Source organism: Bufo gargarizans, chromosome 5, assembly GCF_014858855.1.
Source record: "Bufo gargarizans isolate SCDJY-AF-19 chromosome 5, ASM1485885v1, whole genome shotgun sequence".
NCBI lineage: Eukaryota > Metazoa > Chordata > Amphibia > Anura > Bufonidae > Bufo > Bufo gargarizans.
The window spans coordinates 198,689,448-198,706,169 of record NC_058084.1 but is presented as its reverse complement, the minus strand read 5'-3'; the positions used below and the strand labels follow the sequence as shown (position 1 = coordinate 198,706,169).

The 16,722-nt window shown below is 43.1% G+C and overlaps 1 protein-coding gene across 6 annotated transcripts in view; it reads right to left on the bottom strand.

Moving 5' to 3' along the window:
* Window positions 1–16,722, bottom strand: part of LOC122938416 (protein cordon-bleu-like) — a 503,795-nt gene that overhangs the window by 325,504 nt on the left and 161,569 nt on the right. For 2 of the 6 annotated variants that reach the window (XM_044293903.1, XM_044293904.1), the window contains exon 1: window positions 4,313–4,534. The exons of the other annotated variants lie outside the window; for them this stretch is intronic. In XM_044293903.1, coding sequence (XP_044149838.1) covers window positions 4,313–4,485 — 173 coding nt within the window. In that variant the 5' untranslated portion in view covers window positions 4,486–4,534. Of the gene's footprint in view, window positions 1–4,312; window positions 4,535–16,722 lie in introns of those variants that run through there. 6 annotated transcript variants of the gene reach the window in all.

The window sequence follows — 16,722 nt, the reverse complement described above, 5'->3', positions numbered from 1 at the left end:
ATAAATAAGACGGGCCTGCCCACGCCATGCCCCCTTTTTTACGTTCATACTTGGCATTTGAGACTCATGAACTTATTTTTCAGATATTGTTTGGGGAAAAAATGTGTTATCTTTTCCATCTAATTAGATCCGTGCAATAATAGATCTTTTAGAGCTTGTTTCTAAATTATTATTTTAATTGACTATGTTACAGACTTAGGGTACTTTCACACTAGCGGCAGGACGGATCCTACAGGCTGTTCACCCTGTCGGATCCGTCCTGCTGCTATTTCACCGTGCCGCTGCTCCGTCCCCATTGACTATAATGGGTACGGGGGCTGAGCTATGGCAGTTCACGGTGAGAGGCGCCGGACTAAAAAGTCGGACATGCAGCACTTTTGGTCCGGCGGCCTTTCGCCGTGCACTGCCGTGCTGCGCCGGAGCTCCGCCCCATTATAGTCAATGGGGACGGAGCAGCGTCACGGTGAAATAGCAGCAGGACGGATCCGAGAGGGTGAACAGCCTGTCGGATCCGTCCTGCCGCTAGTGTGAAAGTAGCCTTAGGGGGTCATTTATTAAGACTGGCGTTTTAGACGCCGGTCTTAATAACCACTATAAATGGCAGTGGATCCACTTATGTTATGAAGAGGTGCAGGCCTCTACATAATGTTGGCACATCCAGTGGCAGTCTAAATGTAAGCCAGCTTCATAGCTGGCTTACATTTAGACAATTTTCTACGCCTAAAACAGGCATAGAAAATGATCAATGAGACGGGACGCTTCCCTGCCCATGCCACCTTTTTTAGACCTGGTGTGAGTTGGAAAAACTAACCGCAATCCACCTGAAATACACCTAATATATGTGTATTTCAGGATAGTAAATGACCCCCATAATTTGTATGTTTTATCACATACAGTACAGACCAAAAGTTTGGACACACCTTCTCATTCAAAGAGTTTTCTTTATTTTCAATGAAAATTGTAGATTGACACTGAAGGCATCAAAACTATGAATTAACACATTTGGAATTATATACATAACAATAAAGTGAAACAACTGAAAATATGTCATATTCTGGGTTCTTCAAAGTAGCCACCTTTTGCTTTGATTACTGCTTTGCACACTCTTGGCATTCTCTTAATGAGCTTCAAGAGGTAGTCACCTGAAATGGTTTTCACTTCACAGGTGTGCCCTGTCAGGTTTAATAAGTGGGATTTCTTGCATTATAAATGGGGTTGGGACCATAAGTTGCGTTGTGGTGAAGTCAGGTGGATACACAGCTGATAGTCCTACTGAATAGACTGTTAGAATTTGTATTATGGCAAGAAAAAAGCAGCTAAGTAAAGAAAAACGAGTGGCCATCATTACTTTAAGAAATGAAGGTCAGTCAGTCCGAAAAATTGGGAAAACTTTGAAAGTGTCCCCAAGTGCAGTCACAAAAACCATCAAGCGCTACAAAGAAACTGGCTCACATGCAGACCACCCCAGGAAAGGAAGACCAAGAGTCACCTCTGCTGCGGAGGATAAGTTCTTCCGAGTCACCAGCCACAGAAATCGCAGGTTAACAGCAGCTCAGATTAGAGACCAGGTCAATGCCACACAGAGTTCTAGCAGCAGACACATCTCTAGAACAACTGTTAAGAGGAGACTGTGTGAATCAGGCCTTCATGGTAGAATATCTGCTAGGAAACCACTACTAAGGACAGGCAACAAGCAGAAGAGACTTGTTTGGGCTAAAGAACACAAGGAATGGACATTAGACCAGTGCCGATGAGTCCAAATTTGAGATCTTTGGTTCCAACCACCATGTCTTTGTGCGACGCAGAAAAGGTGAACGGATGGACGGACTCTACATGCCTCGTTCCCACCGTGAAGCATGGAGGAGGAGGTGTGATGGTGTGGGGGTGCTTTTCTGGTGACACTGTTGGGGATTTATTCAAAATTGAAGGCATACTGAACCAACATGGCTACCACAGCATCTTGCAGCGGCATGCTAGTCCATCCGGTTTGCGTTTAGTTGGACCATCATTTATTTTTCAACAGGACAATGACCCCAAACACACCTCCAGGCTGTGTAAGGGCTATTTGACCATGAATGAGAGTGATGGGGTGCTATGCCAGATGACCTGGCCTCCACGGTCACCGTACCTGAACCCAATCGAGATGCTTTGGTGTGAGCTTGACCGCAGAGTGAAGGCAAAAGGTCCAACACGTGCTAAGCATCTCTGGGAACTCCTTCAAGACTGTTGGAAGACCATTTCAGGTGACTACCTCCTTGAGAATGCCAAGAGTGTGCAAAGCAGTAATCAAAGCAAAAGGTGGCTACTTTGAAGACCCTAGAATATGACATATTTTCAATTGTTTCACACTGAAGGCATCAAAACTATGAATTAACACATGTGGAATTATATACATAACAAAAAAGTGTGAATCTACAATTTTCATAGTCATGAAAATAAAGAAAACTCTTTGAATGAGAAGGTGTGTCCAAACTTTTGGTCTGTACTGTATATATTTCACACAGGGCACATGTACACAACTTAGATCGACCCAGGTAACATGTTCCATGTTGGCTGCACCTCCCCTGCCGACTGAGGCTCCCATGACCTGAACTGACTGTATCATGGTAATTTATGAGACAGTCAGATCTTATCTGATAGTGGGTCTATTACAGTACTGATTACTGACTGTCTTAGAAATTACTATGATACAGTCAGTTCGGGTGAGGGGAGCTGTGGTCAGCCTGAGAGATGAGGCAAACACGCAGACTGTGTTTACCGGGCCAATCACAGTTGTGTGCGAGAGCCCTTAAAGGGGTTCTTCGGGGTTTTAATATTGATGACCTATCCTCAGGATAGGTCATCAATATTAGATCGGCGGGGGTCCGACAGCCGGCAACCCTGCCGATCAGCTGTTTGAAGAGAAGGCACGCGTCGCCTCTTCTTCACAGTTTACCTTCTCGCTGTTGCATCTGTAATTACACCCAAGCCGTCCCATTCATTTCAATGGTACAGATCGCTCCTATACAAGTGTATGGGAACGATCCGTCCCATTGAAATGAATGGGATGGTTAGGTGTAATTACACCTGTTCACCGCTGCAGAGGCGATGTCGAGAAGGTAAACAGTGAAGAGGAGGCAGCGCTGGCACGGCGCGCCTCCTCTATAAACAGCTGATCGGCGGGGGTGGCGGGTATCGGACCCCCGCCGATCTAATATTGAGAGAATGATGCAGGTGAATTACAATTAACTACTCCTGGGAGTATGGGGAGGAACGTCTGTCAAGTATTTTAAGATATAAAACACTGTACCAAAGATACTGCCAGAAAGGATACTGAGAAATGACACAGAAGTTGTCCAAAATCCGTAGGTTGGTTGGCTTTATACATTCACAAGCGGAGTCTGGGCTACACAGAAGGGTGCACAAAGAAGGGTGACCTGGCTATATTTCTACTTTTAGCTGGTGCACCCCTTTAATAGTACCATTTGAAAATAGAAAGTGTCAAACATACATCAAGTTTATTGTAGTCAAAACTATTCAATAAGCTTGTGTACGGTAGCTGAGAGGCTTCTGCTGTACAAAGTTTAAAATCACCCATGACACAACCTAAAGCTCGATGAACTCTTACTTTCCCTGAATTGTGCACCCAGGCCAACGAAGATAGATACTGAGCAAATTATATCATCCCTACATCCATATTCCAAAGCAGGGTCTGCATTAGTACAAGTAGGACTCAGCCAGAAAAAAATGTATATGGAATACTTTGCTTGGACTGATATAGAATTTACAAACTCCTGGAATATACATTGATGATGGCGTGCAGAAGCTCGCTGTTAACAGGTCCAAGGTAACTGATCTAAACCTTATCACACAACATGTCATGTATACTTATTGCAGTCTGTCTGCCACTAATCCCTGCTGTCTGTCCTTAGCATTATCAAGCAGTTACATCATTTATAGCCAGTACTATACACATGCTTTGGAGACATCATGTTCGATTGATAATGTTAATAGGAGATAGACTATATGTGACACCTATCTAGACATCACCATAATATAAGAAATAATAAAAAAATAATCCACACATTTTCATCACATTAAATTTACCTATTCGATACACTCCATTCATCGTGGAATAACAGCAAAAACAAAGAACAAATAAGGAATAATAACACCACATTAATAATAGCAATAATATAAAAACATAGTAATAAGTGATACAAAGCAATAATATAGAGGGTTGGACATATAGAACATTGTTCGCTATTCATTAAAACGCATTACTACAAATATCCATCACTGTTCTAACAAAATATACAGTATATAAAAATACCTGGGAGTGACAATATAGGTTCCTAGAGTAACTCCTATGTCCCGTGTCTTCTTTGTTTCCTTAGTCAAATCTCCCAGTGATAAAGAAAGTTTTTTGGCTCCAGATAATCCAGGCACGGCAGGAACTACATAGACATAGTCCTGTGCAGGCTGCCAAAGTACCACACATGACATTTCAGCGGTGTGTTACCTTAGGAAAGTCAAAGTCCTCGGAGTGGTTGTGTCAGATAGTTACTCATTAATGCCAGCCTGTAAATGATGTTACTGCAGTCCTCCTCATGGCAATAGCAGAACTCTTATGTAACACTAGATGAGTAATTTGTTTAATTCTAATTATTATTATTACCTTGCAGTACAGAAACTTTTCCCAACCCACAGTTTCTCAAGAACTAGTAAAAGATATTGTGGCAATGAAAACCATAGAGTGCCACTAATCCACCGGTATTAAGAATGGGCATAAGAGTATGGTGACCCTCAGTGTGCTAAGCATGAGTATAGGTGTTTTTATAGACAACATTTTTAAAGTCATAAAACTCACACTGGTGAGGGAGGGGTGTCTATCAGCTGAAGAACGTGTGTCCACAACCAAACTCTACATATAGAAAATATAAAAATGCAGACGTGCTGAAATACTGTAAATGATATGTAACCAGATACATAGGTCACATGACAGAGAAATTAAGGAGATTAGGGAAAGTTAAAAGCAAAAAAGATGTACAAAAAAAAGTTAAAATTCATTATTTTCTATTACAAATCTGCGTTTTTTTTTTTTTTTCAAAGTTCAATCCTTTGATAAAACACTACAATTATAAGACTGTATAAGTGGTACTTTCTTCCTGATTTCAGTCCTAACGCTGCAGATATAATCACATCCTGGACTCCACATTTCTAGTTTCAAAAAGTCAAGGGTTTTGTGACTCTGTGCCCTTATTAGCACAAAAATTGTGTGACATTTTGCATTTATACCATTCACTCCAGTTTAGAAAAAAGTGGGTGAGAAAGTGAACGTGGTTAGCCTATCAAACTGATTAAAGCCAGATTTGTATCAACAGCAATTATTTCAAAGTCCCGAAATTGCCACAATCTTATTCCAGTAAAGGGATGGCACAGAAAATGGAGTAAGTAGAATAAGTGCTGCTAGACTGTCAGCAGATTTGTACCTATGAAACTGATGGACCTGTTGTATGTGCGCTTGGCAGCTGAAGGCCTCTGTATTGGTCCCATGTTCATATGTGCCCACATTGCTTAGAAAAAATGGTTTTATGTATGCAAATTAGACTCTTGGAGCAACGGGGGCGTTGCCATTACTCCTAGAGGCTCAGCTCTGTGTGCAACTGCAATTCTACACTTTTATTGACAGGGCCAAGTGTGATCATTTTTACACTGCTAGGCCCTATCAATCAAAGCGCAGTGGATACGGCAGTTGCAGAAAGTGCAAAGCCTCTAGGTGTAATGGCAACACCCCCATTGTTCCTAGAGACTCATTATCATATATTAAAACTTCATTTTTCTCAGCAATGCGGGCACATATGAATATGGGACCAACCTTCAGCTGCCAAGCGCACATGTAAAGGGTCAGTCAGTTTCATAGGAACAAATCTGCTGACAGATGTACTTTACCCCCACCAAATTTATGAAACATCACACGACATTTGATTAATTTGGTGCAACTTGCAGCAACGCAGAGTCCTATAAAACTGACTTTAAAAATTCCCCCTCTAAGTATCTTGCTTTGTCATCAGAGCAACCTTTTTTCAAAATGCACTCTGGGCGTTACGGGGAAAATGTAATGCAAAAGTAATATATGATCACAACCAATCCTTAAGTACTTAAGACACTATTTGTAGCCACTCCCTGCTATTATTAGGGGTTCCTGGGCAAGACCATCCCTTAAAAACTGATAACTTTATTGTAATGAAATGTACCCTAACATTTATTGAATAAGAGTGTAAGCCATAAGCAATGCATAATAAGTACTTATCACTGACTATTTACCTCAATAGCCCAATAAACACATATATCATATGTCCAGGTTTGTTGAGATGAAAACTATTAAAAAAAACATTAAATCCCAAATATCTTTTTAGTATGTGCTGTAATTACAACTAAAAACCTATTGAAGGCACCCTATTAGTATATATTTTGCGCACAAAACAATGTATAAAGTTAGATAAGGACATAAGCAATAAAATGTTATATAACCTAACATTTTATAAAGAAGTTTCCCACTGACTTACGGCATTTGTTTCTTAAATTTTATTTATAAGCCAAGCCACATCTAAACAGATTCAACGCCTTTCATTAGGTTTGTGTCACACAAAAAAGTTGTCAAGCAGGTTTCCAACACGTGTGCAAGTATCCAAGACATTACAAAAGTATATAACAGGAGAAAACAAGTATATTTACTATAACAGGATGTGAAGTAATTCCTGCCAATACAAAATATGATGGAACTATAAAACTGCACAAAAACAAAAATGCCATCACGAAGAGTTAACAAAACAGTATTGTGCAGCCAGTTATAAATGACCAATTATACACAAACTGAATATAAAAGTTGGTTTTATACATATGGATAGATTAACTATTGCAATACATTTATTATCACATACAATATTTACCTCTGCCAACAAGAGGATGGAAATGAGGAGCGGTTTTAGATGTTCTAAATTGCACCAAAATTCTGGCATAAAGTAAACTACCCAATAAACTGTCTAGAGGTGCTCCAGATTATCATCCAGCATCAGCTACTTACGGTAGATAAAATTGGCACATTTTTAGACTTTCTACTCTAGGGTAGGACAGATGTGGCCATTTACTAATCCAAAAGATGGTGTAAAATTAAACATCCTGTCTAGACTGGCACCGGATTCATCACAGTGGTTCAGGCTGGAAGGGTACAGCCACATGGTCAGTTTTCTGCATGCAGTTTTGGAAGGCAAAACCAGGAGTGAATTATAAAAAGAGAAGTGATATTTGTCCTGTTTATTTTCTCTCCTATTATGATCCACTCCTGATTTTGGCTTCCAAAACTGCATGCAGAAACTTGAACATGTGGCCGTACCTTAAGGGAATGACCAAACGGCAACACTAATTAAACTAATAAGTACGGACTGTTTTCCAGTATGCTTTGCTGAGGTATTGCAGGGGCCGCACAGCCAGTAATAATGAAAACTGGCTTAAAGGAGTTGTCCAGCTATATATATTGATGACCTATCCTCAGGACATGTCATTTCTTGGAATAGTCATAGTAATTTACTGTAGCCAAATGTACCACAGTGAAAAAAAATTGGCTGCACAGCTGCCCATCAGACTCCACCTCACAGTCAGCCTGCATAAAACTCTGCATGGACAGACCCTGAGAAAGTGACTGACAATCAGCTTTTATCATTCTACCGAAACAAATAGCAGCCACATTATAGACACACCTCAAATGCCGGTCAACACCTTTATCTGATCAGTAGCCGGCCAGCTGAGGCACAGTACACTCGTCCACTGCTGTTTTGTTGCAAGCAAAATTTACAGAACCACACATTGATAATAAGCAAGCAACAATCAATTTAGAAAAATCTAACAGAAAACATCTGCATCTTGCAAGGGCCCACAATTTAGTGTTTGGTCACATCAGTGCTGTGTCTCAGTTGTTTATCAATTCTCTAGTCCTTTGCTTAGAGTCCAGAGTTGTTCCTTTTATCAGAAGTAGCAGGTTATTATTTACAGTAAAGAACTTGTCTTTTTAGCCCTCTTCAGTGGCATACCGTCTGGACCTTGAGGGAAGGAGGCCCATCTGGATACCTGGGCAAGTACCGCTTTCAAATGGATTCACATATTTAGGAGAAGAATCAGATGAAAACTTTGATGGGACAGCTAGGAAACTATTGGTTCAGTTGGAGAAAGAACTTTCCCCACTGGATTAACTGGTGGCCCCATGGGTGTCACAAGATATCAGACCTCCAATGGAGGAATGGCCCTTCTTAGTGCGTCACACTCTTACCCAATGGGACAGATGGGTCTCATGGTTCCTGATATCGCATAGACCGGGCCCCATGACCCCTCTTATGGGCAACCCTGCATCTGTACCTGGGTACCGGGTAGATAAGTTCTTGACTTGGCATAGCAAAGAGAATCCTAGAATCCGAGAAGTAATGGGAAATACAAGGGTGACACCATATGACTCTCTTGTCCTGGAAGAAAGGCAACAGGGCTCAATGTGGTTCGCATATGCTCAGCTGAGATCATACTTAGGTAGCCTGTTTGAGCGGAAGAAATGCCCTGACATGACGGACTTTGACACCCTCTTTTTAAAACCTGACACACACTACAGAGTGTTTTCACAGCTATATGGAATCTTATTAGATCAATGCATTTCAGATATGGCTCTCTATTTTCGGAAATAGGAAATAGAAATACAACTCATCTTCTTACCGGAGGATGTCCTGAAGATGTGTACGTTCTCTCATGGACTATCTATTAAAGCACATGCAAAAGAAAAGAACTTTAAGATCCTATTCAGATAGTATTACTGCCCATCGACCCTCCATTGAATGTTTCCTAATGTTTCTAATATGTGTTGGAGTTGTGGAGAAGAGGAGGGCACTATGTTACACATCTGGTGGTCCTGCCAGCCCATAAAAAGATTTTGGGATCAGGTGATTCAGGCATATGGCAAAATCTTAGGGAAAACAATAGTCAACTAACCCAAAGTGACCATTCTGTCACTAACAACAGGAACTTTGACCCAGATGAAGAAAAATGCATTGAGGTTCTTGAAAGTCTAATGTTTATCAGTACATTACAGAAAATAATGAACTTTATCACAATATGCTAATTTTTTTAGAAGGACCTGTATAGCCTTTGCTGATATTCTGCATATTTTTTTTTATAATTCATGAGATATGCCCCTTATTTGCCAAGACTTTTGTGCTGCTCACATGCGACCAGGCAAATCACCTCCATGTGATGACTCCTCCTTTCAAATACACTGCATCTACCATGTTGGGCGTTTAGTAGAGTGCAGTGTGTCTGAATGGAGGAGACTGGTGTTGTGTCTGGTCACATGACCTTTTATAGAGGCCATATTTTAGACAGGAACTTTATGCAGACGGCACACAATATTTGCCTAACAAGGGAACATGAAATAGAGCAAATGGCACAGAATATGAAAGAAAGGTTATACAGTATAATAGTGCTATTTAGTCATCTTACATACACATTGGTCACAAGCAGAAAGGTTGCTTTAGGTCAGGAACACGCAGAGGACACTAGGTGGTGCCATGACATCACTGCGTTGTGCTGCCTCTGCCAGGCCAAAGACAACAGGGTCGTGGCAGTGGACTGCTTGTCCAGTCAGTTGTCAAAGGAGCGAGGTTAGGTAAGTTTAGGTTTTTATATTTTTATTTTTACAAAAGAAGCATGAAGTGGAACAAGCTAGTATTGTGGCTTTATTCAGTCACTATGTGGTAGTAAATTGTGTTAATGTCTGTCGGTATTATTTAGCCCTTATATAGTGTTAGTAATAATAATATTGGCCTTAGCACACTTTTTTTCTTTAGTAACACTATTGTGATATTTTTTGTACCACATGTATAGTGGTGTTATATGTTAACTGTGCAACTGTACTAGTCAGAGGTCTATTTCCAAATGTAGAAAATTGTTTTATAGCTAAATATGAATATGAAATCTTGTGTGTGGGGGGCATATATAATTTTTTTTGTAGGGGGCATATATATAAGCAAGTTTCTTTGTGGGTGGACATATAACTTTTTGGACTGTAGCAACACCACTGGGTCCTGTGTATTTGAGCAACACGTTGGTGGTGGTACGGGGGAGGGGCCTAGGGGGTTCTGGGTCCAATAAAACTCTAGTTACAACAATGGCAGTGCTATTTATGAAAATTTAGAGAGATTTTCTATTGCATTACTTCCACCTGAAAACTATATTAAAAAGGAACTTTACCAGTTTTGACCCCACCCTCCCCAAACCACTAGAACTGCTGTATAGGGCCTAGAAAGACATTTCAGAACGCATTAATGTGTTTCTGCAGTAATATCACTTGTCTCAAAAAAGAAAGTGTTAGTAACTTCTGTACCATATGCAAATTACTTTCACAGTGTCCACTGGACACCGCTTCAGCAGGCAAGTGTCCTTTGATCTTGGAAGAAAACCCGTCCTTCTAAGCTTCATTGATGTCTTTGCAAGAAAGTCTAGAAAGTAGTGTGTGCCTTACAGATTGCCACCCAGTGGACACTTCTAAAGTAATTTCTGTATAGTGCAGGAGCTGCTAAAACCTATTTTTTTTCCAAGTATTCTTTATCACTGCTAACATACGGGGACATTATCACGGACATTCCTAGACATACGGTCTTCCCAGGGACAGTGAGTGGCAGGAGATCTTTGAGACTGAAAACACGTGGTTTGATTTGACATGTTTACCTTGTGGGTTAATAAGCGTCTGTGTTGTTTCTGGTACTGGACACACCCTTAACCTCCAGGTGTTGCTATTGTGGTCATTTAGCTTTCCCTATTTATAGTTGTTTTTTCACACAATGCTGTGCGGTTTATAGCTTCAGTTGGACCTGTGAATAGCTGGTGTTTGGATCTCGGCTGAGTTCCTGGTGCTGCCATAGCTTCTTGGAAGTTAAGTGTTACCTTTCCCTTTGTATTTTGGCTTTTCTGTGTGTTGCGTTTCCTTGTTGTTTCGTATTAGGCTTTAGGGAGACTCCCATTCATCCTTCCTTTTGGAGGAACAGGATGTCTCATTCCTGTCATTAGTACCAGGGTCCTTTAGGGTTAGACAGGACTTTAGGTATTCCTTTGTATGAACTCCCCTACCTCTGGAATCTGTTCATACTGGTAGTCAGTCAGGGCTTTGATTAGCGTTTTCACTAGGAGGTGTCCATCTTCCTTCCCTAGTTTTCAGGCCTTAGTTACTTTCCCCCTTTCCCTCCTATGTTCGGCATGGGGTTTCCTTCCCACACTAGAGCGTGACATTATAAACCGCCCAAACTGTAATTTTATTTTTGGTTGTTCGAGTGCTGCCATGGATCCAATTGCTGCACAGTTGCAAGGTCTGTCTTTGGAAGTTGCCGATATCTGCACGACCGTCTGACAGATTCACAGACCACAGGCTTTGGTCCTGGTGGTGGTGGCGGAAACCAGGCCTATCTGGAGCCTAAAGTTGCCCTCCCGGACAGATTTTCTGGGGGACGTGATAATTATATTTTGTTTAGGGAGGCGTGCAAACTGTATTTTAGGCTACGTCCACACTCATCTGGGGATGAGAAACAGCCAGTCGGTGTCACGACTGTGACTGATCCAGACAGGTCTGGGAGGAGAAGGTCGCAGCGACTTGCTACTCGCGATAGCTTGTGAGTTTGCTCCGTGGTTCAGGGTATGTCATCCGGGTTTTGCCTTGTGAACCTTTTTGTCCTGACTGGGAGTTTGTAGGCATCCTTCTCAGGTGAGTCCTGTCTGCCACTCCCAGCTACTATATTAGTTTCAGTTTCACTTGCAGTCATTGCCAGATATAGTCCTTACTTCCAGTGTTATTCTGACCTTTGAAGGAGATCGTTTGCTGGTATTGCTGTGGAGCTCTTGTCTGGCGTGGACTGTCGTTACTGGGATCACCTTCTCTGCTCGTGACTGGATAAGTCTATTCTCTGTTATAGATTGTTTGTTTGTTGCTGTCTTCCCCTGTTGTTCGCCTAGACTTGAGTGATGGTGACTAGTGCTCCCATCTGCCTTTCCCCAGTCTAGTCTTACTAGGGTGACTGAGGGTTTAGGCATCCTGCTCGCCGCACGGGTTCACACCCCGTCTAGGGTATCAGGGCAGACAGGTGCCAGCTTAGGGTAAGTCAGGGGTGGCCGTTCTATCTCCCATCCATAGATAAGGGTCCCCCTTTCCCTCCGTCTGGTACGACACGACTGCTGCTGGGATAGCGGTCGTGACAGTATATCTGGCCATTTAAAAAAAAATAAAAAAAAGAGTGACATTTCTTTTTTTTTTTCTTTTTGGTTTTGCTTGCTGTTTTGCTTTGTATTTTTCTGTTCCACTATGGATCCGGTTACGGTTTTGGCAAAAGAATTAAAGGTGAATTTGAAGTGGCAGGATTAAAAGCAATAGTGCAGCAGCAGCAGCAATCCTTGGGTCCCACCGTTGCTACGGGAAACCAAGGTACTCCTGAGCCAAAAGTGGTTTTACCTGATAGGTTCTCAGGAGGGAGAGACCAATTTGTAACCTTCAGAGAAGCTTGTAAATTGTTCTTCAGGTTACGCCCTAGATCCTCTGGCGGCGAGGAACAACGGGTGGGCATTGTAATTTCTCTCCTGCAAGGAGATCCGCAGGCTTGGGCTTTCTCCCTACCATCAGACTCTCCAGCCTTACGATCAGTGGAGGAGTTTTTTGAAGCCCTGGGTCTCGTATATGATGACCCGGACAGGGTCTCACTGGCTGAGTCTAAGCTACGTGGACTTCGGCAAGAGAACCGGTCTGCTGAACTATATTGTTCTGAATTCCGTAGGTGGGCTACTGATACATTATGGAACTGACTCGGCCCTTAGGAGTCAGTTCTGCCAGGGGTTGTCTGAAAAATTAAAAGACGCGCTGGCGGTATACGAGGTCCCTGGGTCTCTTGAGGCTGCTATGTCTCTGTCTATTAGAGTCGACAGACGACTCAAGGAGAGACTATTAAACTCTATAGAGGCCTCTATAGGGCAGGGATCGGTTTGTTATGATCCAGTCGAACCAATGCAAATAGGGGGCGTCACTAGACGGGTGAATCCTCCGAAGGTCCGCCATAGGTCAGAGGTTTGTTTTCGTTGTGGGGGGAGGGGTCATTTTGTAAAGGTATGTCCCTCAGAACCCAAGAGAACAAACAAAGGAGCCGCGGGAAATCTAGAGTCCCCAGATTGTGCGGAGGATAACAGTCTGGGCGTATTCGTTTCCTCCATACGCATGTCTCCGTTTTTGTTGTCCGCTACCGTTAAGGCTGGCAATAAGACTGAGATCTGTTCTGTCTTTTTGGACAGTGGGGCGGGGGTCAACTTGGTGGATTCACAGTTTGCTCAGGCTCTGGGTTTTACTCCAGAACCGGTACGCAGAACTATTCCTGTTTTTACCATCGACTCCTCCCCTCTTACTCAGAGAGAGTTAACTCAGATCATCCATAACATCCATCTGCAGGTAGGGGACCTCCATAAAGAGCATATCTCTTGTTATGTCCTGGATGGTCTTCCGGCTCCTATGGTATTGGGGCTTCCCTGGCTGGTGACTCACAATCCAGTGGTGGATTGGCAGGCCGGGGAGATTGTGGAGTGGAGTGATCATTGTAAGGACAACTGCTTGAGTAGTAGGTGCTCTACACTCTCTGTAACATCTCTGCCTGCCTTTCTGTCAGATTTTATGGATGTGTTCTCTGAGAAGGGTTGTCAGGGGTTACCACCTCATCGTCCATATGATTGCCCAATTAACCTAGTACCTGGGGCAAAACTACCTAAAACCCGGTTATATAATCTTTCCGGCCCGGAGAGGAAGGCTATGCAAGATTATATCTCGGAGAGTTTGGCTAAGGGACACATCAGACCCTCTTCTTCACCTGTGGCTGCAGGGTTCTTTTTCATTAAAAAGAAAGATGGGGGCCTGCGTCCATGCCTGGATTTCCGGGAGTTAAACCGGATAACTATCCGAGATCCCTATCCTCTTCCTCTCATTCCCGACCTCTTTAATCAGGTTGCTGGTGCTAAATGGTTCTCCAAGATGGATCTCAGAGGAGCCTATAACCTGGTTCGCATCAAAGAGGGGGATGAGTGGAAGACGGCTTTTAATACTCCAGAAGGGCATTATGAAAATCTGGTCATGCCATTTGGTCTTACTAATGCGCCTGCGGTGTTCCAACATTTTGTCAACGATATTTTTAGTCACCTTATCGGGAGATTTGTTGTGATATATCTTGATGACATCCTGGTCTATTCTCCGGATTTGGAGACACATAAGATCCATGTGAGACAAGTGCTGCAGATATTAAGGGCCAACAAATTGTTTGCTAAATTAGAGAAATGTGTGTTCGCCGTAAAAGAACTGCAATTTCTGGGGTATGTGTTGTCAGATTTAGGTTTCCGCATGGATCCAGAGAAAGTCCGGGCGATTATGGACTGGGATCTGCCTGAGAACCTGAAGGCATTGCAACGTTTCCTGGGGTTTGCCAATTTTTATAGAAAGTTTATAAAAAACTATTCCTTGGTGGTCAAACCACTGACTGACATGACCCGAAAGGGATCCGATTTTTCCAAATGGTCACATGCAGCCAAGACTGCCTTTACATCTCTGAAGGAGAGATTCACCTCAGGCCCCTATTCTCGTACAGCCAGATGTCTCGCTTCCTTTTATTGTAGAGGTTGATGCATCAGAGGTGGGGGTGGGAGCGGTACTTTCTCAGGGCCCGTCCCCTGGTGAATGGCGTCCGTGTGCTTTCTTTTCGAAGAAATTGTCTACTGCAGAAAGGAACTATGATATTGGCAACAGGGAACTTTTGGCTATTAAGTTGGCCTTTGAGGAGTGGCGTCATTTTTTGGAGGGGGCGGTTCATCCCGTCACAGTGATTACTGATCACAAAAACTTATTATATCTGGAGTCTGCTAAACGTCTCAACCCTAGACAGGCTCGGTGGTCGTTATTTTTTACTAGGTTTAATTTTGTAATAACCTATCGCCCGGGGGCAAAAAATACTAAGGCGGATAATGCATCTCTAAGTTTTCCTGGAGGGGGTGATGTTGAGGTACCAGAGCCTATTTTGCAAAAGGGGGTGGTGGTCTCTGCATTACACTCAGGTTTAGAGGGGAGGGTGTTGGAAGCTCAGGGGGACGCCCCGGCCTCCTGACCCTCGGGTAAACTGTGCCAGAAAATTTACGCCTGGAGATCCTAAAAGAACACCATAACTCCACACTGGCAGGACACCCAGGTAGTAAGGCAACCTCTGAATTAGTGTCTCGTCGGTTCTGGTGGCCTAAGTGGCGCCAGGAGGTGTTTAATTTTATGTCTGCATGTGCTACCTGTGCTCGTTCTAAGGTAGATCATACTCGTCCAGCAGGGCGTCTTTTACCTCTGGCCATCCCCAACAGGCCTTGGACGCACCTATCAATGGATTTCATTACGGATCTACCAGTATCAGCTGGGAAGACTGTTATTCTTGTAGTTGTTGACAGATTCAGTAAAATGGTGCACTTTATTGCTCTTACCGCATTGCCTAATGCTAATACACTGGCTCAGGTTTTTATTGACCACATCGTGAAGCTTCACGGGGTCCCTTCCGATATTGTTTCGGATCGTGGTACCCAATTTGTTTCTAAATTTTGGAAAGCTTTTTGTTCTCGATTAGGGGTTCATCTGTCGTTTTCTTCATCTTTCCATCCACAGTCCAACGGTCAGACTGAACGTACCAATCAAAACCTAGAGACATATTTGAGATGCTTTGTTTCCGAAAATCAGGAGGAATGGTCATCTTATTTACCGTTAGCCGAGTTTGCCATTAATAATCGTCGTCAAGAATCCACAGATAAGTCACCATTTTTTGGTGCATATGGTTTCCATCCTCAGTTTTGTACGTTTAGTGAGGGGGGGCCGTCTGGGATTCCCGAGGAGGAACGATTTGCGTCTTCACTTTCATCAGTGTGGCAGAGTGTGCAAGAAAGTTTGAAGAGAATTGGTGGTAGATACAAACGTGCGGCTGATAAGAAGCGCTCTGAAGGTCCGGACCTTGGGGTGAATGACTTGGTGTGGTTGTCTACCAGAAATATCAAGTTGAAGGTTCCCTCGTGGAAATTAGGTCCGAGATTTATTGGTCCTTATAGGGTAATTAAGGTCATTAACCCGGTGGCTTTTCGTCTGGAGCTACCTCAGACTCTAAGGATCCATAATGTCTTCCACAGATCTCTGCTTAAGAGATATGTAGAACCTCCTGAACCATTGCCACTACCGCCTCCACCGGTGGTTGTTGATGGCAGTCTTGAGTTTCAGGTAGAAAAGATTGTTGATTCACGATATGTTCGCCGCTCTCTTCAGTACCTGGTGCACTGGAGAGGTTATGGTCCCGAAGAGAGAATGTGGGTGCCAGCATCAGAGATAAAGGCGGACAGACTTATTCGGGCTTTTCATAGGTCCCATCCGGAGAGGCCGGGTCTTGAGCGTCCGGTGGCCCCTCGTAGAAAGGGGGGCACTGTCACGACTGTGACTGATCCAGACAGGTCTGGGAGGAGAAGGTCGCAGCGACTTGCTACTCGCAATAGCTTGTGAGTTTGCTCCGTGGTTCAGGGTATGTCATCCGGGTTTTGCCTTGTGAACCTTTTTGTCCTGACTGGGAGTTTGTAGGCATCCTTCTCAGGTGAGTCCTGTCTGCCACTCCCAGCTACTATATTAGT